Below are 19733 nucleotides of genomic sequence, written 5' to 3'. Positions count from 1 at the left end.
TAAAAAATGATAAGTCTTGCTCGTATCCCCTGACAACATCTGTGAGCATATGACATGTAAAGAATTCAATATGAATGTAAATTAAGCTCAAAGGGCGTGTGGACTGGAAGACAAACAAAGGCAAGGCACAAGATATCCTCCTGGGTATGTTTACTTGAAGCCAATTCATCATCACAAAATTCTACACTTCTATTTGTCAAGTTAAACGCAGGCTGAGCGTCTGTAACATAACACATAAGCTAACATTTATCCGAGACGAGATGATGCTAGGAGACGTAAATATCTCATTCCTATTTGAAAAGACGTTTTGCCCGCAAGGTCAAACATCTCGAACTCACCTCCTGAATACAAGTATATGATACTGCAGATATAAATGATATCAGATCGCACGCTCAAACTTTTCAGCTCGACATTTTTGAGAGGTACAGAAGGTATATGCCAGCACTAAGAATATACTGTGTCTTCGGGTTTGATGAATCTTTCCCGCTTTTCCATTCACACACCACCTCAATAGTCACCACTTCTTTTCCTTTTTAAACCCTGTGCCCTTTTCTCCATATTAATTAGCATTGCTAGAATCAATAGGATGACACAAAGACAGATAGCCTCGGGTAGGGTGGGAGGACATTTCCGTGAGGAATAGCAAACAAATTCCATTGGATGTTTCTCCCAACTTTTAAAAGCTGAAACCGACCACTTCATTGTCCGCTTTTAATTTCATCTTTTGTCTGAAATTGGCATAATTCAGCAGACAGGTGTTGCTTCCACTGCAAGACTGTGAATCCCTGTTAAAAAAAAGGTTCTCCATTTTTAATCACGTTAGATATTTGCATTTTCTCCATAAAGATATGCTCGTGTTCAATCAAATGTGAGCCCTGTGAACATTAAGTCATATACTTTGCGGCCATCACTTCTGTTGATGCTACTGAGCAGTAGCTTTAAAGCCTTGTAGATTAATGAGCTCATAGATATACCGTAGCAGATGACATCGACAGTTTAAGAGTAGATAAACCTAATCCTGCAGGAGAGGACAGCAAATATTTCTCCTCTCGGAGTGTGGAAAACCTGCCCTTGATTTGTCAACTGATATTTGTCACTGAATGATTTTCTTGCTTTACTCTTTGTTTGACTGTGAAAAGCTATGAGTGAGACATCCAAACCAAACTGAGTTGTAAACCTGATGAGAATGTGTTTGATGGCAACTAAAATACCTGGCAGTATTATACTCAATCCGCTGTATTAATTCCACTGTTTGGATTCGGTCAACAACAGGGCTGACAATCCTTCGCCGCCCCATAGTTCGATTATGATTCAAAGGCTCACAATTTGATTCAATTACGGGTTAACCCTCAAAAAATTTATTACCGTCTGACTATAGTTACTACTTTTCAAACAATAGGTGGAATTCTCTTAATGGCTTCAATATCATCAACAGAAAGCATAAACATCAGTTTGTATCGTTTGTAACATCAGACTATATTGACCCAAATACGAAACAGTAAGAAGTGTGCTTGAGGATAGCGCTACAACAAATCAATAATACTGATCAAAATTGACATTTAAAGGTCTTGGCAATTAATTTCATTATCGATTCATTGTGTCATTGCGTGACTCACGTGCTGCGTTGCGCTCTTATTACGTCACATCACTCATATTACGTCACACGGCACGAGGCAAAAGCGTGGATCATAACAGAGGCCTAGCAACGGTAAGTCACGATCTCGACTGCACTTGTTACTTTTCTTTTTTTGTCCATGAGTGGATGTTTTCACTTTTGCGAACATGTCGGCAAAAAAGAAGTGAAATGTTATTTGTAAATGTAAAACTATTGATTAAACAACAAACGTCCGCTACATAAATGCTATCTTACGTAAAACTCAGACATGTTGATCAAAATTAGATCCGATTTTATGGTAAATTAACCTTCAAACAAGTCACACATAGATCATCTGTAATGTCAATTTACCAGTCAATCAATGATGTCATAGATCGGATCATCACACAATTTTGTTCACACTTGGGACATTCCCTACTGCCATCGCGTATGCGTGAGCTGGAAAGCTAATCCATCCAACTTAAACACGACGTGGTGAAAACATAAGGATTTATACTTCCGAGTCAAACCATGACGCCCTGAAGTGAATCCAACTGCTTGGTCGAAATGCTGCTCAAGTAAGTGTCCTCGCAGGCAAGTTCATCCATCATGCTCATCCATTAAGTTATTTTTTTTTTCCATCTTTCACTTATGGTGGGAGGATTACTACTGCATTAGTGCATTTCAAACGCAAAATGTACAGGTTTATGACTTTAGCCACAACCAACTCATACACGTGTTCATAAATGTCACATGTCAACTTTCTCACCACATTACATAACTACAAATATGGATTAATTAATAAATGTGTTGGGTCGCACATTACACTTCTCACTGGAATGAGGCCAGAACTTAAACTTGTGTTGACAGGATCCTTATGAATGATAAATCATAATAATAAAGATTAAACAGCTCGTAAATATTGCTGCTCTCTATAAAAGTGACTGATGTTTGCATTTAAGGATTGTGCACAATACTTAAGATACTTTGTTTTTCTTACGCTGGTAGATTCCTGAGTGTTAGTTATGAAGAACACATCAAGTGTAATATGTAAACATTGTCTTAATATTGATTGTGTTGTTATATCAGAAAAAAACTCCTTAATAGGCCGATCACATTTCTACACGTGCTGATCATTCATGGAGTCATGGCACTATTTTACCATGATTAGGCTCATATCATGGACAAAATGTCCTATTGTAAGTTACTCTGATTCCCCAACTGAGATTGCAGTGTAAGACATTAAAGAGGCTTGTCTCTGATCAAATGAGGGCTGCAAAGTTAAAGTGACAATCAAACAGAGAATGACATGAATAAAACACGACTTTTCCCACTTTGTACGGAGAAGGCAATCAACAATAGCTTGTAGACATCTTTTAATTCTCACAAGCTCCTCTGAACTTGTCATTCATTTGTTACCGTTCGCAGGTTTGTGTCAGGGGAAACAAAACAAGCTCAAGTCCTCATCGAAACACAGATAATAACGGCAACAAAACATTGACACCAACACATAACTATTCAACAACGCTTCTTTTGACGACAGGTGCATCCGCCAGTGCGATGGTGACTATTTGGGAGGGTGTGGACTAAACTATAATGATATATGCACGCCTGCCATGGCTCCTGGCAAGCAGTCTCACAGCTGAAAGTATGCATTCGTGTGTACGTGTCTGGGGGGAGGGACGAACAGGGTTTGGCACAACAGGATGAAGGTAGGTGGGTGTGTAGGACGCCTACAGGGGCAATGCTGGGGGGAGGGCAAAATAGGGAGCAAACGCGCCAGAGCGCTGTATACATTATTAATGGGAATTTGGTGTGCGGAGAAAGAGATCTAATGTGGCCGCCAAGGTTGTAGTGCGTGTGTAATCGACAAAGACAGATCCTCTGGCCCTGTCTTTTAAATCTTTCCCATTCTTGGTTGTGCTATTCTCACAAAAACATACTGCCATTCTATCTCAACAACAAGATTATACACACATGCACAACAGGTTATCCAAAAGTTGTTAACACAAAGCAATGCTAAGTAGTTGATGAGGGGATTAGTAAAAGGTATCATATTGTAAGTGGTGCTCTGCTGTTTAAGAAAACAGTACATTTTAGATAATTATGTACGTCAAGGAAATGTAATGTTTTCCTTGTTCCAAAGATGAATAACTACAATTGTCCACAATACACATACCAAAAACACACCCTTGTAATGAGCCAATAAACACTGCATTTGAACATTTGTAGGTCATTTTGAATAGCAGCTAAGAACAAGGTGTGGAAATTGTTCTTTTATATTCTATCGCCAAGCGTGACTTTACATCGTCTCTCCCTGAGAGCATGTGCAGGATTATTCTTATTCTGTTCCACTAAAACATGGCTGCTCTGGGATTTGTTTTTAAGAAGAAATGAACTGATCAGTCCCATCGCAATTGGGTTTGCCATTAATAAAGAACTATTGAAACCTATGGGGGGGGGGGGGGGGGGGTTATGATACATTACATACTTGAAACTAATATCTGGGGAAGTAGATATAATAAGAGGAAACCTCTGGCCCAATAGCGGTGAGGGTGCTCCAAATAACCACGCCACCATGACTAATCTAATACAATTACACACAGAGGTGTTGGCGGGGTTGACAGAGAATGATGAAGCCAACATCGAACACGGTGTTGATATATGGAAAGCAGGGAGCAGCTGACCAGGGTAGCAGCGAGGAGAGGGAGCTTGTTATTGATTGCCCGACCAATGTTCTCATTGTACGGAGAGACGGAACGGCAGGGTTCGACCCTCAGGCTTTAAGTCTCATGCACCGTGAGAAAACTCCAACTAGCCTCCAATGAGCTACGCATTGGTCACGCTGTATTTTTGATTGACACCCACAAGTAGCTACTACAACCAAGATCCACTTGGTCCCATCCCCCTTCCATAAACACAACAATGCATCTCGGGCTGATTGATATTCAAAAGCCAGCCCCAGTGCCACAGGCAGGAAAGGCAATGGGCAAGGGTAAGGGTGTGTGTGTGGGGTGGGGTCTGCTGTGGTTCGCTAGGGTCCTATAAAAACAGACGCTAAATCACTTAACAAGCACTAAATTAGTTGTCTGTGAATCTGCTGGGACACCGGCTAGGAAAGCTCACACTGTCTACACAGTGTGAATCGGTGCTGCCTAGTTGGTTGTAACTATAAATATATCACTAGAGGCTAAATGGAGTGCAACAAAAGGGAAGACATCCAATATTGGATTTCATCCCCCCCCCCCCCCCTCCTATACAACAATGCAAATAAGTAACGACAAGGATGCATCAGACACCATTAGAGACAAGAATGCTATAACGGAAAATTTATGGCCAACCTGACAGAACAAACCACAATTCTGTAGGACTGTTCTGCCTCTCACCAGTAGAACAACTAAAACCAATTTATCGGGAACGAGGGGATGAGCATTTGACAATTGAAACGATGCTGTGTGTGCATCTCATTTTGCCTACGGAGTCTTCCCATCAGGATTTATCACCACCTCTGATCTCATAATTTCATTTTCAGATGCTAGTAAATCCCAGGTAACGCAGACGCTCTGTTTGTTACAGGGAAGAAAGTAAACCCAGTCAGATTGGATTTCTGGAATTAATCTGAGAAAATCTGCAGCGCTAACCTGATTAGTTCCGGCTTAATCTGGGAGCCAACCAAAGAGCAATTACAATAAGTACCGAATTTGGGCATAACAATCTGAACCAACAATTAAACAGCTATTCTGAAAGCAGTTCAAGTGAAGCTTATGTCAAGAAAATCTTGTGAAGAAGTGAAAAGTCGAGTCAAACACTACTGTAAAACGCAAATTGAATTTTACCCGCAAAGGAAAGGATTGGCAGTAGACATGGCCTAAATCCCAACTACATTCCAAATCATCATAGACTGCGGACCAGCTCAAAAACGCTTATGGTCTCTTCTCAAGGACAAAACAATTTTACCCCGGAGGGCTTCTCGGGTGACAACTTAAGTAACACGGTCTGGCTGCAAGTCACGCATGCATTCCACACAAAAAAATGAGGATGTCGCTGCCAAGAATGGTTAGCTAGAAAAGATTCTGTAGTTTGCTCCCCATCGGTGACTTCACTCTTTTCAAAGCCAATTTATGAACCATGCAGAGGGACTGCAATGCGTGCTAACACAGTGATTGCCAAAAGCACAAAAACATACGTGGGCAGTTCTTCATTTGCTGTTTCTCAAACCTATTTCAGAAGTACCTTGGAACCTTTTGAAACCAAAACAGCCCAATTCAGTCGAGTCGTTTAAAAGAACGAGGAAGCTTCTGGATGCTCCTGTGCAAGTACAGTTCATATCCTGATGTTATTTTAACAAGTGCAACTAGGCTCATTCACAAGTGGAAGAAATGAATGGAGGCCTCAGCACTATTTACCCAGCAGGAAGAGACACGAGTCCCAGGCTTCCTAATGGTTTCCCGCATTTCACTCAATTGCTTCCCCACAGGAAATTATATTGTTAGAGACTGACAAAAATAAACAAAAAACAAAGTACAAGTACTGTCTGTTTTATTACATGTGAATGCATATACTGTATTTTTTTTTACTTGGGGAGGTGTATGATTTCAATCATAATAATAATAATAATAATAATAATAATAATAATTGTAATAAAATAAATAACAATAATAGAAATAATAATTTTTATTTGTAATGCGCTTTACATTCATATTTTCTTTCATATTTTGGTTGACAAAATTTGCCAGTCAACAGTGATCACTGCATAATTCATTTTGACCCCATTCTTCATGTAACTCAATGAAAGGAAAAGTATAATTTTGATCCAAAACTAAGTGCAATTTCAGATGTGCTTAAAACTTCCACTGCTTTTTTTAAAGCCTCTTACTAAGCTATGGATGAAACAACTTCATTAATTAAACCTATGAAAACAAAGTGATAATCTCCCCCAACTCTTAAATGCCATCTTCCCAAGAGTATTCATTAAAAAGGATTGAAATGGATTTTTACAGCTTCCAAAGACACACTTCCTTCAAACCATTCATGCAAGTAAAAGTTTGGAGTTACTTTTGAGAAACACAGGTAATTAATACAGCTAAGCTTCTCTAGCCCACAATGAAACACAATGTATACATGAGACTAGTAGGAACACTAGTCTATGTGCATTCCCAAAATTCACACCAAAGCTCTATTTTAAACGCACGTTTTGTTTTCTGCGCATGCCACCCTTGGTTTTGAGCCAAGAGGGTCCATCATCACCTCTGCTTTGAAATTTACAAGGTAACATAGCCACAGGATGAAGATGGAGAGCTCAATTTAGAGCCAAGTGGCTGGCTACTTGTGGGGGCAACCAAATAATCTCAGTAAAAACTAGAGAAACACAAAAACATTTGACATAATCAGTCGAGTTGTGGTCAAGCTGTGCCATTTCTTGCATCCCCTACATTTACATACTCGAATCCATGCCGCCACTACCACCATGGTAGTTTGCGGCCAGAACGGACGGGTGCGTGACAAAGCGCTGGCCCCGAAACACTGCCCCGCAAGGCCAGGAATGCGCTGGCACTGGCGGGGGGGGGGGGTTGCGAGAAGGGTCCACTGATTCAGACATCATTGGATTAGAGCTTCATTATTGAGTCCCTTGTCAGTCTGCAACCAAAAGCACCCCACCAGCCAACAATGGCTAATAAAAACAGCACCCTTTATAACTCCCAACTACTCCTGACATCTTCTTTTGAAGGCAGATGAAAGTATTTACTTCGGGAATTAACAGTAGTGTCAAAACCAACCAAGACTATCATGCGTTCACACCTGCTTAATTAATGCTAAGCTTGTTTTTATTTAGATGAGCACTTCACGACTGTATTGCACAGCATATGGCATAAACAGATTGCAGTGCATACTATATTTCAGTCTGTTATGATGTCCGAATATAGTGCAGGTGCTCATTTTAGAGTACTCTGGGTGCTTAAGGTGTAAACATAGAGAAAGGAAATTTAAGAATGTTAAGTTAAAGTCAAGTATAAGTTGCAGTCGTCAAAAGATCCATAATAAACAAGAAAATAACTTTTAAATGTCGCTCCTAAATACAAGTTGTTTGGGGGAAATAAACTTCTGTATGAACTGGCACCACAACAGTTGGACTAATAAAGCAGAGAACTTTCAGAACAAAACTAAACCTTGAAAGTGATTTTAAACATGTAAATTCTTTCACTTTGCATCAATGTGAGTAATAAACAGTATAAAAAGGTTGTACGAGTTTTCTTTGTGGTTTATCAGTTTTGTGCTTTCACTCAAATCAAGTCTGATTTGTATTGAACCTATCAAAATATTTGTTCAAAGAGGTCAATGACGCAGCAAATCAGCACCCATCACAATCTGATTAGGAAAGTATTCTTACACACTTAATTCTGCACGGCACCATATGGTCCTGATTCTAAAAGTGAGTTAGTACAAATATAGTCCTTGAGTTGGCAGTAATCCTTGAATTAAAGAGCGGGATAAAAATCATACTAAATTGAAGGTACCCACTGCCCAGTTCTTCTCTGGGAAATAATATATATCTATTATATCTATATATGTAACCAATGTCAGTCATGGAGGTCGCGAAATAAAAGAGTAGTCCGGTCACAAGAGACAAGTTAAACTGCTGTCATCAATGTTCATCTCCCGGTGTTCTAGATGAGGCACTTCATTAAATATCAGTTGGTAGCAGGTGGCTCGACCCGACTCCATTACTGGGCCACCACAGCAGAACCTCTGCCATTGGCCCCTCCGCCCTACCCCCACTCTAAACACCTCCCTCGAGTCTCATATGACATCTGTGTCTCAGGGTCCTGTGATGGAATGCTGCTTGCCTGCTATTCCTCCGCAGGTGCTCCCTGCTAGCTGCCATCCATTTTGCAGCCATGCTGGTGCTGTTCATGAGTGACCTGCCACGGGCTGGGAGCAAGCAGGGGTGACAAAAGCAGGCGCGATCAAGCCGTGAATCCCAGTGGTTCACTGCCTATCACAAACACATCAAGCCAACTAAAAGTCCTCACCTGCAGCAGGTTCTGGCTCTGTTTTCATCTGCTTATCATTTCACCGAGCTCACCCTGCTCTTCCTCCTTCATATCAGTCACAGGAAGGTCATATCTGCATTGCAAGGACTCAAGTGACTGTTTCAGCAAAGAGGTCGCCTCTCCTAAACTCTAACAAAGACTGAAACCCAGCTGCATCGTATGAGTATTCGTAGTGGTAAGAGAGTGCTAGCGCCACTGGAACAACAGAAATTGTCCTGAGCCATTTGAATTCTGTATAATTCTCACAGCACTGTAAAGTCTTTATTCAGACTATTAAATCTGTCACATAGATGATATTCTTACCCAAAGGTCGAGGTTTCTAATCCACATTAGGAAATGAGCCCCCGAGTGAAGGGAAGGCATGTAATCTTATCTGGCCGTTATCAGCATTGTGCAAGAAAAAAAACACATGCAACCACCAAAGCCACTTCAGTTAAGTCTGACTGCATAAAAGGCACAAGCAAAATGACAAATCCACAAACTGCTCCTTCGTAATTCTGTAATCCGTACAGAAAACCCACATACCATGTCCCTTGTGGCTTGATATTTCCCTTACAAGTGAAAAGTACTTGTACTGATTCCACATTTCAAGGGGCAATTATAATTTTCTGGCCTGTCTCAACTTTTACTTCACATAAACATTTGAGCACAAAAGAAATGCCATCACGTTTCACTGTGCTGCTGTTCAACTGGGAAGAAAGACACAAAAGCAGATTCAAAAGAGAGGACCGATTGCATGACACCATGGCAGTGAAAGAAAGACGCTAATTTCACGTTTTGAGCTAGCTCTCGACCTCTGTCAGTTTTAGATGAGCTCAGAGTTGAGATGAGACTGGCTCAGTGCAGTCGGTGGAGCCAGAGCCAAGGGGTGCTCCCAACAAGCACAAAGAAACCTCTATATAACACTCCACTGCTCAAACAGTCGTTTCAGCTCCAATCTAGCCGCAGAAACAGGGGTTAATACTACTACAGCAGGAGTATAAATTAACACAGGAAATTTAGGAAACAAGTTGATGTAGGCATCAGGAATTGCTGATGCCTCTGAATCGGGTATGTCCAGCTCTGGTCTTCAAAGGTCACCGTCCTGCCTGTTTTCCATGTTTCCCTTTGGCAACACAGCCAGTTCAAATGATCGGATCGTCAGCAAGCGCTAAGATCTTGATTAAATAAGCTATGGAGGAAATACCCCAACCTCAAAGAGAACGAATTAAACAGCTTCATGAGGAATCATGATTGGCGTTCAGGAAACTTGTATTAAAAGGGGTATACTTGAAAAGTTTAAAACTCTTGGTTACAATGTGGAAATATGGTCACACTATCTTAGGCATGATTCAGTAAAGGGGAAAACAGGCTATAATTTATGTGAGTCCTGTTAAAATAAAAATAAAAATCTATGCTCTGATCTAGAAATCAAAATTCTTAACAGACCAACCAAAACCGCATGACCAGCAAATTGCTCCCGTGTTGTAATCTGTCATTTGGCCTGATTCTAAATAAAGACGTTTATAGGCAAATTCAAAAACATATAGGTTTGTGAAGACCGTTCAACCCGCTTTTTCCAAATAAAATGAGCACAAAAACTTTTGAATCTAATCTTTGCTACATGTTAACTGACACACACTGTTGCAAAAATAATCATTTCAAGTCATGGAGGGAACATCTGTTCATGCCCAGATGTGGAACATCGGTTTGTATAAAAAGTCCCAAACAGCCATCCATGTCTAGAGTTGCCAAGAGCCACAGGCCGGGCACAAGACGATGGCAGCCGGCTAGATTAAGCGGCGCCCACAATCGACTCTCTGCGACTGGGAGCCTCCACACCCTTCCAGCGCATGAAGAGCTCCTTTGACCGACCGAGCCTGAGACTCACCCTGTGTAACATAGTTGATGCTGTACTGAATGTGTTGAGCTTTTGATGGGTAGGAGATCAATTAGTCCATAAAATCACTATCTGGAATGTTGTCTGATTCTTGCACTGCATTTAGAAGCGCAAGTTAATCAACAGCTGCACTTCATCACAAAACCACCCCGTTGAGAAGACCTTTGAGAGAATTCATCACATCCTGGACGTCCTCCAAAACGACAGCAGAGAATAAATTTATATCTGAGAGCTGCAGGATGCTGGCACTCCAGCAGGTACGATGCAATCAAATGAGGGTTATTAATCAGTTAAGATGCCATAATTTGTGACCTTGGCGGCTGCCAAGACGAAGTCTCGCCACCTCACTATTCCATTAACCTTAACTGCATTTTTAGCTCCCAATGAAATGATGATCAGGGCAAGTGTTGCCAAACTACTAAGACATAAATGGTCCATGTGATCTATTTTAGATTGAACTCCTAGCATCATTGCTTACTGGAAGCACGTTGTGCTATATTAGCACTAGCTCAACTTCTTCAAGAATGCAATCGAGTATAATACCGATGCCGACACACTATGTGAAGACAAAGTTGAACAAACACGAAAGAATGTCCAAATCAAACGGACTCCTTTCCAACACAAGCAACCCACTGGATACTGACTTACTAGAGGCTTCAGGACAAAAGCATCACGTGGTGTTTATCACAGCAGCACAGAAGCTGAAGTACACGGCAATGAAAAGACAGTAAAAAAATCAAAGCCCGATTTCAAACTCCTCTTTGTGTATGCTTTGCTTGTTGGGCTACCACACGTGTCAGCCAGCTCCAAGGAAGCCTCTTCTCCCAGAAGTCATTAAGCCTCAACATTACTCAATCACAGCAGAACAAGAAAGCCTGGTACAAGCACAACAGGAGCCATGAGAATACAATTAGAAAGTAATGCAATTTAGAAAAAGGCAAAAGAGGGAAAAAAAATGTGAGACTTCCAAATAAATATATATCACATGTGCAAGAATGTAAAAAATGTTGCACTCCTCGGGTTACAATAAAGTCTGGGAGAAGTCATACTGGGAACCTCCAACAGCTTTATGGCATCTTGGCAGTGTTTGGCTTTTTTCAAGCTCCCTTGTTATGTTTGTCTGGACTTAGAAGAGCAAACAAAGAAGTCATCACCAATAGCAGCTCACCACAGCTCTTGACGTCATACAATATATAGCCAAAGAATTACAATACCATTGGCAGAAAAAACAACCTATGTCCTGTGTCCCATGTGTGCAGATACCCCTTCAGAACTACTAGACCAAGACCTGCAACAAACAAGGCTCATTTGTCCAGCTGAGTCACAGCTTCTTCTGCAAGTTTTGAGAAGTCCATTACTTCCAATGTCCAAATAAGGTCTTGGCTGAAGTTGAACATGTACAAAAGTTTTTAACAAGATTAATTTACAAGCAAATGAGTCAACACAAGTGCATTGTTGGATGAACTAAAAGTCTTTTTACTGTGCCACAATAGGCAACTGAAAGGTTAATTTGTGAAATCCCATCTAACCCCCCAACAGAAGCCCCAGCTGATGTGACGCCATCCATTCAGGAGATATTGACCTGTATTTCCCAACAATTACACACCATAGACTGTGACAGTCAGTGCAATTTATTTCAATAATTGCTGTTAATTTGACCACCCCACAAAGCCTTTCAAGCACAGACTTCATAGCTATAATAGTGGCAGTGGCATCTATGTTTCACCATGATAGCGGGGACATTCTTACTCCACCTCAAACGTCAATAGCACTGAGCAGCATCATATTCACTTTCTCTACTATGAAAGAGCCCCAAAACAAATGTCAAATGGGAAGGGGGATTCATTAGCGGGGCAAATAAATCAAACACTTGGCAAAGTACACAGTTATCCAAATCTCTAGATAGAGATCATTAGGACTTTCTGCAAACCCTAAGATTATAAATAAATAATCACCGAACAGTATACAGTGTTCCCTTGCTATCTTATGGTTCACCTTTCACAGGGTCGCAGTTTCACGGAATGTATTCGTCGGGGATAAAAAATCCCAGATATAAAAGTTTAAAAAAAAACACATCACAGATATGAATTTTACAAACATCAGTAGAATATCTTAAAGCTTTTCACTTTGAAAACTACAAAAACAAAACTGGAAATGAAGTTTTGGTAAAGCTGGGGAAGCCCATCAGTGCCAATGAAAACAACAGTTGTTTGAGAAGTCTGCAGGCCATGTTACATCGAAGGTGGTCTCTGTTATAATAAAACCTTGTGCAGTGGTGTGTAAAGGCAGAAAGGGTGGCCAAATGTTTACGCATTTCAGCAAGTTATTTGCATTGTCCGCTGGGAGACGATCAGCACACAAGTCAGTCCCAGTTGGATTACAGAGATAAGATAGGGCCTAAGTGGATTTTACACTGCCAGCAGCAATTTGTTTACAAAAGCCAAACTTTTCGTGGAATGTTACATCTTGCAGGGAAGGGCAAAGGGAGAAGGCGAAAGAATAGTAGCCACATTTCAACGGACTAGGCAGAGCAATCCATTGAACCTGTACCTGACCCAAGGGGACAAACTTGACTACAACATGGCCAACTTGAAGGTAACATCTGGTGACTATGGTTAAAAACTTCCAAGGATCCGCGTTGTGAATAAACTGATATTTTGAAGAGGAGGTGGGGTACCCCGTAATTAGTAATTTGATACTCCTTCGCTGCGTGTGGGTCCCAGTCCAATTCTCTGGAATCAATCAAACTTCCCAAAGGAACTCCCGGTCCCCCTAATCTCTTGGTTTTATTACTTTCCAGACAGTCAGCCTGTTTCACCCTACCCCCATCTACCTCTTTTGTATGTGTCTCCTACCAAACCAAGGAGGGGCTTTTTCCACACACACCCTCTCTCTCTCCCTTTTTTCTCTCCCTTTCCACCACTGCAGAGCTCCTCGTGGAGGAGAGGGTCTTTCATCATGCTTCATACGCAAGCAGTCAATCCCTTGCTTTTCTTCCTTAGGAATCAAAAAGCAAGCCTTTTGCAACACACAACCTTGGTCAAGCCCAGTAGTTATTGTCCCCCAAATAAATGCTGACTAAACAGTCAAGATGAGGTATGTGATGGACTCCAAACGGGCATTTTCTATCATTACGCTTAAAATGGCAACAGATTGCCAACAGTGACTTGAGCTCAGGCTGCAATCAATAGCTGCTCTCTGATGTCTAACAATGAAAAGAGGGGGGTAGTGACATTTCCCACAACAGAACACCACCAGTTGGACTGATGGTGAAAAGCTAATGAATTGCGAATGTGTTTATCCATCAGCTAAACGTGTATTGACACCCAGGTAATGAGATGTCTACTGGACTGATGCTGGCGCTTCCCTCTCTTAAAAGCCCCCGGATTTGCATAGAGGCCAACACATTCATGTGCACTAAATAAGTGTTTATCTTGCATTCACATTCAAAACATCAATTTTGGAGGAGGATTTGGAAGACATTGCATTCAAATGTAGAATGGAACAAGTCTACTTTTAAACTTGTCAAGATGGTGAAAGGCTCCATGACATGAACGCAATACAATCAGCTGCGATAGGAGCTTTTGGAAAACAAATTGAGAGTTGTGCGTTCCTCTCGGCATGTCACATTTCAACTTTTCACAGTCCGGGATGGCAAAACGCAATAAGATACGAAGAGACGTGTACCTTTGTCAACATGCTTGGCCGCCGTGCTCCCCGTGCACAGAAAGGTAAGACAGAAGTGGAGAGAGAGGAGCAACAGAGCTCCCCGCTCGGCCATCACTTTTCACAAATAAATGTTGGTAGACTTTCAAAAATCCCGGTTTTGAATGAAATCCTTTTCCCAAAACAAATGAAAAAAGAAAAAAAAGTTCAAATCGGCAAACCGCAAAGACGCATGCGGAGCCAGGTACTTAGAAAAGAGTCCGGGAAAAACATGAAGCTGGGAAACAGAGCGCCGCAGGTTCTGCACACTCTTTTCGCAACTTGGTCGAGGCAGAGGTCGGAAGAAAAAACACTCATCAATCCATGACTAGGGAGGCGCAGAGCAATGAAAAGCAAAGCCGGCGAGGGACGTCCAACGCGCTGACTTCTCCACTCCAGTGTCCACCGCGTGCACAAAATGAAAAAGAGCTCGTAAATGGGGAAATGATATCCAAGCAGAAAGGCAAATATTGGCCGGAGCCAGCTCGCCGCTTACGGTGGGGACGAGAGCGTGAGGGAGCAGCGTGGCGGAGTCTGGAAGAGGAGGGGAGCGGAGCGGAGGGGGGCTGGAACTCCATTGGCTCCCTGGAAAACGGGGCGTGGAGTCTCGTGGATCCTGGCGGCTTGTTCGGGAAACCACGAAAATGTGGTGAGGAGTTTTTCTTTGGAATTCAATTCAGGGAACCCTCGGTTAAGACTGTTTTTTTCTGTTTAAGTTCGTTTTGGCTATTGAAACTTAGTTGGGGGTGGTTGTTGATCTGGTTTGCTCGTTTTAATACATTTCTTAATCCTTTGTTTCAGTGTTTTCTGTAATAGTTAGTAGGCATATTTGTTTTTTTGAATAGTGAATTTGATGGCTGTGAGATTAAAGTTCACAAGTAACAAAAAAATGAGCTTAAGATATTATATATATTTTTAAAATTGTACTAGCAACTCAAAAAATTAACAAAAATCCTCAAATTGTTATATAACCTTTCACAAAATCTTAAGTGCAATAAGTCTCAACTCAAACATGCAATAAGCCCGATCACTTTGGACGTGCAATATATTTATACTTCAACCACCCCAACTGTGCAGTTGTCGCTTGCAAACTTTGTATACATATATATGTATATACAATAATACGACCAACGCGCTACGGTTGCACCTTCGGCGGTGCGGTGCAGTTGCGCGATTGGACAAAAATGTGCAAATGAAAAAATGCTTAAAAAAGGCGGGGTTTTTTTGGGGGGGCTTGGAACGGATAATTTTTTCCCCATTATTTGTAATGGGAAAATATGATTCGGAATTCGAACGATTCACTTCTCGAACAGCCTTCTGGAACGGATTATGTTCGAAAACCGAGGCTCCACTGTATATACATATATAGTTTAACATCTATCATGTTTTTTTATATACTTTATAGTTTTATTTTGCACTGTTGGGCAACTCTTATCCCATTATACTATGTATAATGACAATAAAAGGCATTCTGATTCTGCTGTAAGTCCAAGGTTAGATGTAGATTGCGTGCCTGATCAAAATCACAGTAGCCTGGAGACACGTGTATATCACTTTAATATACAGTGGCATGTTTAGCTTACAAAACCTCGAATGTTGTAAAAAAAAAAACAAATTGAAGCCATTGCATGCTGAATTAATTAGGTAGCTCAAATAAAAAGAGTGAATACTGAGTCCAGCTTTCCTTTTACTTGCTGCCTCGCTTGGATTTAACCTAATTTTTGGAAGATGAATGCAGAGAAGTCGTGAACTTCTCAAGTGCATGATCAGATTTGTTGATCTCATTTTACATTAATCATTTGCTCGAGGTTGAACCAATGAGTTGACTATTTGCCTTTATTCGGCGTTTAATGTTTGACATTGACTATCTGTTCATGTGTTTTTGGCATTTCTGCTTCTAATCGGTCCGTTTACAGAGAACTATGTATGACTTCTCCGTCTACAGCCGTCGCTGGACTAGTGCAGGAGCAATTTCCAGCCAACAAAGCAACACAGTTTTTATGCGTCTGTACAGTGCCAAGGTTACAAAAATAAATTAATCGTGGGAGAGCATAGTGGTTAGCCTTGCTAGCTTTGGCTATTGTTTTTTGTCTTAAAATATTCATACCAGCGGTAGCAAGAATAAAGGAAGAGCACTAAGTAACTAGAATTTTGCAATTTCTGGAGAAATTGCGTGTGAAGGCGAAATGTATGAATAACTTTTTCGGGGAATGCTGCCGAACGATGTTGAAACGTGTTGAATTACTTGAGAAATGTAGAATATTTGGAGAATTTGTAGTGAATTTCAAAATTGAAAGTTTGGAATATTTGGTAAGTGGGAAGTTGTGGAATAGGTAGGCAAAAGATGAACAGTTGAAAGTTGGAATGGGTTGAATCGGTTGAAAAATGTAGAAATTAGAGTAGAAAAACGAAATTTTGGAGAAATTGGTTGAATTTCGAATTTTTGGTAAGTGGGAAGTTGTGGAATAGGTAGGCAAAAGATGTACAGTTGAAAGTTGGAACGGGTTGAATCAGTTAAAAAATGTAGAAGTTAGAGCAAATGTTGAATCCCCATAGAGAATGAATGGGAAAATAAAAAAAAGCAATTGCGCCAAAATCTTTCTAAATTTGGAACAAAACAAAAAAAAACAGCCTCAGGAGGTTCACTTTTGGGGTAAAAATGTTGAAACGGGTTAAATCGGACAAAAAACGAAGACATTAGAGCAAATGTAGCTATTTGGGGCACTTAGTGTTGAAATAAGGTCCTTTCCGGCTTGATTCGGGTCATTTCCGGTCTAATTTGGGCCACTTCCGGTTTATTTGGGACACTTCCGGTTTAATACAGGTCACTTCCGGTTTAGCTGAGGTCACTTCCGGTTTATTTGGGGTCACTTCCGGTCTAAAAAGGTCACTTCCGGTTCATTTGGGGTCACTTCCGGTTTGATTTGGGGTCACTTCCGGTTTACCAGAGGTCACTTCCGGTCTATTTGGGGTCACTTCCGGTTTGATTGGGTCACTTCCGGTTTATTTGGGTCACTTCCGGTTCGTCTGAGGTCACTTCCGGTTTATAAGGGGTCATTTCCGGTCTAAAAAGGTCACTTCCGGTACATTTTGGGTCACTTCCGGTTTGATTTGGGGTCACTTCCGGTTTACCTGAGGTCACTTCCGGTCTATTTGGGGTCACTTTCGGTTTGATTTGGGCCACTTCCGGTTCATTCTGGGTTCATTGGTGGCACTTCAGGGTCATCCAAGATGGCCGCCACACTGGAATTGGGGGTCAAGGGTTGAATTGTGTAAGCATAGTGGAAGTGGGGGTGAATGGGAGTGAATGTGGGAAGAATAAGGTGAATTAAGTGAATAAATTTGGAATGGGTTGAATCTGTTGAAAAATGTAGAAATGAGAAGGGAAAAAGGAATTGGGTGTGAATTTCAAAATAAAAGATGTGAAGTTTTTGGTAAGTGGGAAGTTGTGGAATAGGTAGAAAAATGATGAACAGTTGAAAGTTGGAATGGGTTGAATCGGTTGAAAAATGTAGAAATGAGAAGGAGAAACGGAAATATTGGAGAATTGGGTGTGAATTTCAAAATAAAAGATGTGAAGTTTTTGGTAAGTGGGAAGTTGTGGAATAGGTAGAAAAATGATGAACAGTTGAAAGTTGGAATGGGTTGAATCGGTTGAAAAATGTAGAAATGAGAAGGGAAAAGGAATTGGGTGTGAATTTCAAAATAAAAGATGTGAAGCTTTTGGTAAGTGGGAAGTTGTGGAATCAGTAGAAAAATAATGAACAGTTGAAAGTTGGAATGGGTTGAATCGGTTGAAAAATGTAGAAATTAGAGTAGAAAAACGAAATTTTAGAGAATTTTGGTTGAATTTCAAAATAAAAGATGTGAAGTTTTTGGTAAGTGGGACGTTGTGGAATAGGTAGGCAAAAGATGAACAGTTGAAAGTTGGAACGAGTTGAATCGGTTGAAAAATGTAGAAGTTAGAGGTGAAAAACGAAATTTTGTGAAAATTTGTCGGAATTTTTAACGTGAAAACGTGAAATTTTCGAATTTGGGAATTTTGGGAATGTCGAGAATCCTTCCGAATGTGATTAGAATGTGCTGAATGATGTGAATTTCAAATTGGAACGACGTAAATGTGAAATGTCGAATGTGCCATTAAGAATGAATGGGGAAAAATTTGTCGGAATTTTGGGAATTTTGCGGAATCGGAAAATTTTCGGAACGAGCAAAATACAAGCGCTCGTCGCGTGAATATTTGGAATACGTGAAAAGTGGAATGGAGTGAATCGGATGAATTATGTGGAAGATGAAACGTGTCAAAAAAGTGTGGAGAAACGTAGAGAATAATAATAATAATAACTAGAATTTTGCAATTTCTGGAGAAATTGCGTGTGAAGGCGAAATGTATGAATAACTTTTTCGGGGAATGCTGCCGAACGATGTTGAAACGTGTTGAATTACTTGAGAAATGTAGAATATTTGGAGAATTTGTGGTGAATTTCAAAATTGAAAGTTTGGAATATTTGGTAAGTGGGAAGTTGTGGAATAGGTAGGCAGAAGATGAACAGCTGAAAGTTGGAATGGGTTGAATCGGTTGAAAAATGTAGAAATTAGAGTAGAAAAACGAAATTTTGGAGAATTTGGTTGAATTTCGAATTTGGAATTTTTGGTAAGTGGGAAGTTGTGGAATAGGCAGGCAAAAGATGTACAGTTGAAAGTTGGAACGGGTTGAATCAGTTGAAAAATATAGAAGTTAGAGCAAATGTTGAATCCCCATAGAGAATGAATGGGAAAATAAAAAAAGCAATTGCGCCAAAATCTTTCTAAATTTGGAAAAAAAACAAAAAACGGCCTCAAGAGGTTCACTTTTGGGGTAAAAATGTTGAAACGGGTTAAATCGGACAAAAAACGAAAAAGTTAGCAATTGTAGCTATTTGGGGCACTTAGTGTTGAAATAAGGTCACTTCCGGTTTGATTCGGGTCATTTCCGGTCTAATTTGGGTCACTTCCGGTTTATTTGGGTCACTTCCGGTTTAAAACAGGTCACTTCCGGTTTAGCTGAGGTCACTTCTGGTTTATTTGGGGTCACTTCCGGTCTAAAAAGGTCACTTCCGGTTCATTTGTGGTCACTTCCGGTTTGATTTGGGGTCACTTCCGGTTTACCAGAGGTCACTTCCGGTCTATTTGGGGTCACTTCCGGTCTATTTGGGGTCACTTCCGGTTTATTTGGGTCACTTCCGGTTTAATTTGGGTCACTTCCGGTTCGTCTGAGGTCACTTCCGGTTTATTAGGGGTCATTTCCGGTCTAAAAAGGTCACTTCCGGTACATTTGGGGTCACTTCCGGTTTGATTTGGGGTCACTTCCGGTTTACCTGAGGTCACTTCCGGTCTATTTGGGGTCACTTTCGGTTTGATTTGGGGCACTTCCGGTTCATTCTGGGTTCATTGGTGGCACTTCAGGGTCATCCAAGATGGCCGCCACACTGGAATTGGGGGTCAAGGGTTGAATTGTGTAAGC

At 40.9% G+C, this 19733-nt stretch overlaps 1 protein-coding gene across 6 annotated transcripts in view; it reads right to left on the bottom strand.

Annotated features, from left to right (window-relative positions):
• The window catches only part of neo1a (neogenin 1a), a 141997-nt gene that overhangs the window by 102954 nt on the left and 19310 nt on the right, over positions 1-19733 (bottom strand). For 5 of the 6 annotated variants that reach the window (XM_061277120.1, XM_061277121.1, XM_061277122.1 and 2 more), the window contains exon 1: positions 14213-14786. The exons of the other annotated variant lie outside the window; for it this stretch is intronic. In XM_061277120.1, coding sequence (XP_061133104.1) covers positions 14213-14306 — 94 coding nt within the window. In that variant the 5' untranslated portion in view covers positions 14307-14786. Of the gene's footprint in view, positions 1-14212; positions 14787-19733 lie in introns of those variants that run through there. 6 annotated transcript variants of the gene reach the window in all.

This window comes from Syngnathus typhle, linkage group LG4 (assembly GCF_033458585.1).
Source record: "Syngnathus typhle isolate RoL2023-S1 ecotype Sweden linkage group LG4, RoL_Styp_1.0, whole genome shotgun sequence".
NCBI lineage: Eukaryota > Metazoa > Chordata > Actinopteri > Syngnathiformes > Syngnathidae > Syngnathus > Syngnathus typhle.
This window is presented reverse-complemented; position numbering and strand designations above follow the sequence as displayed.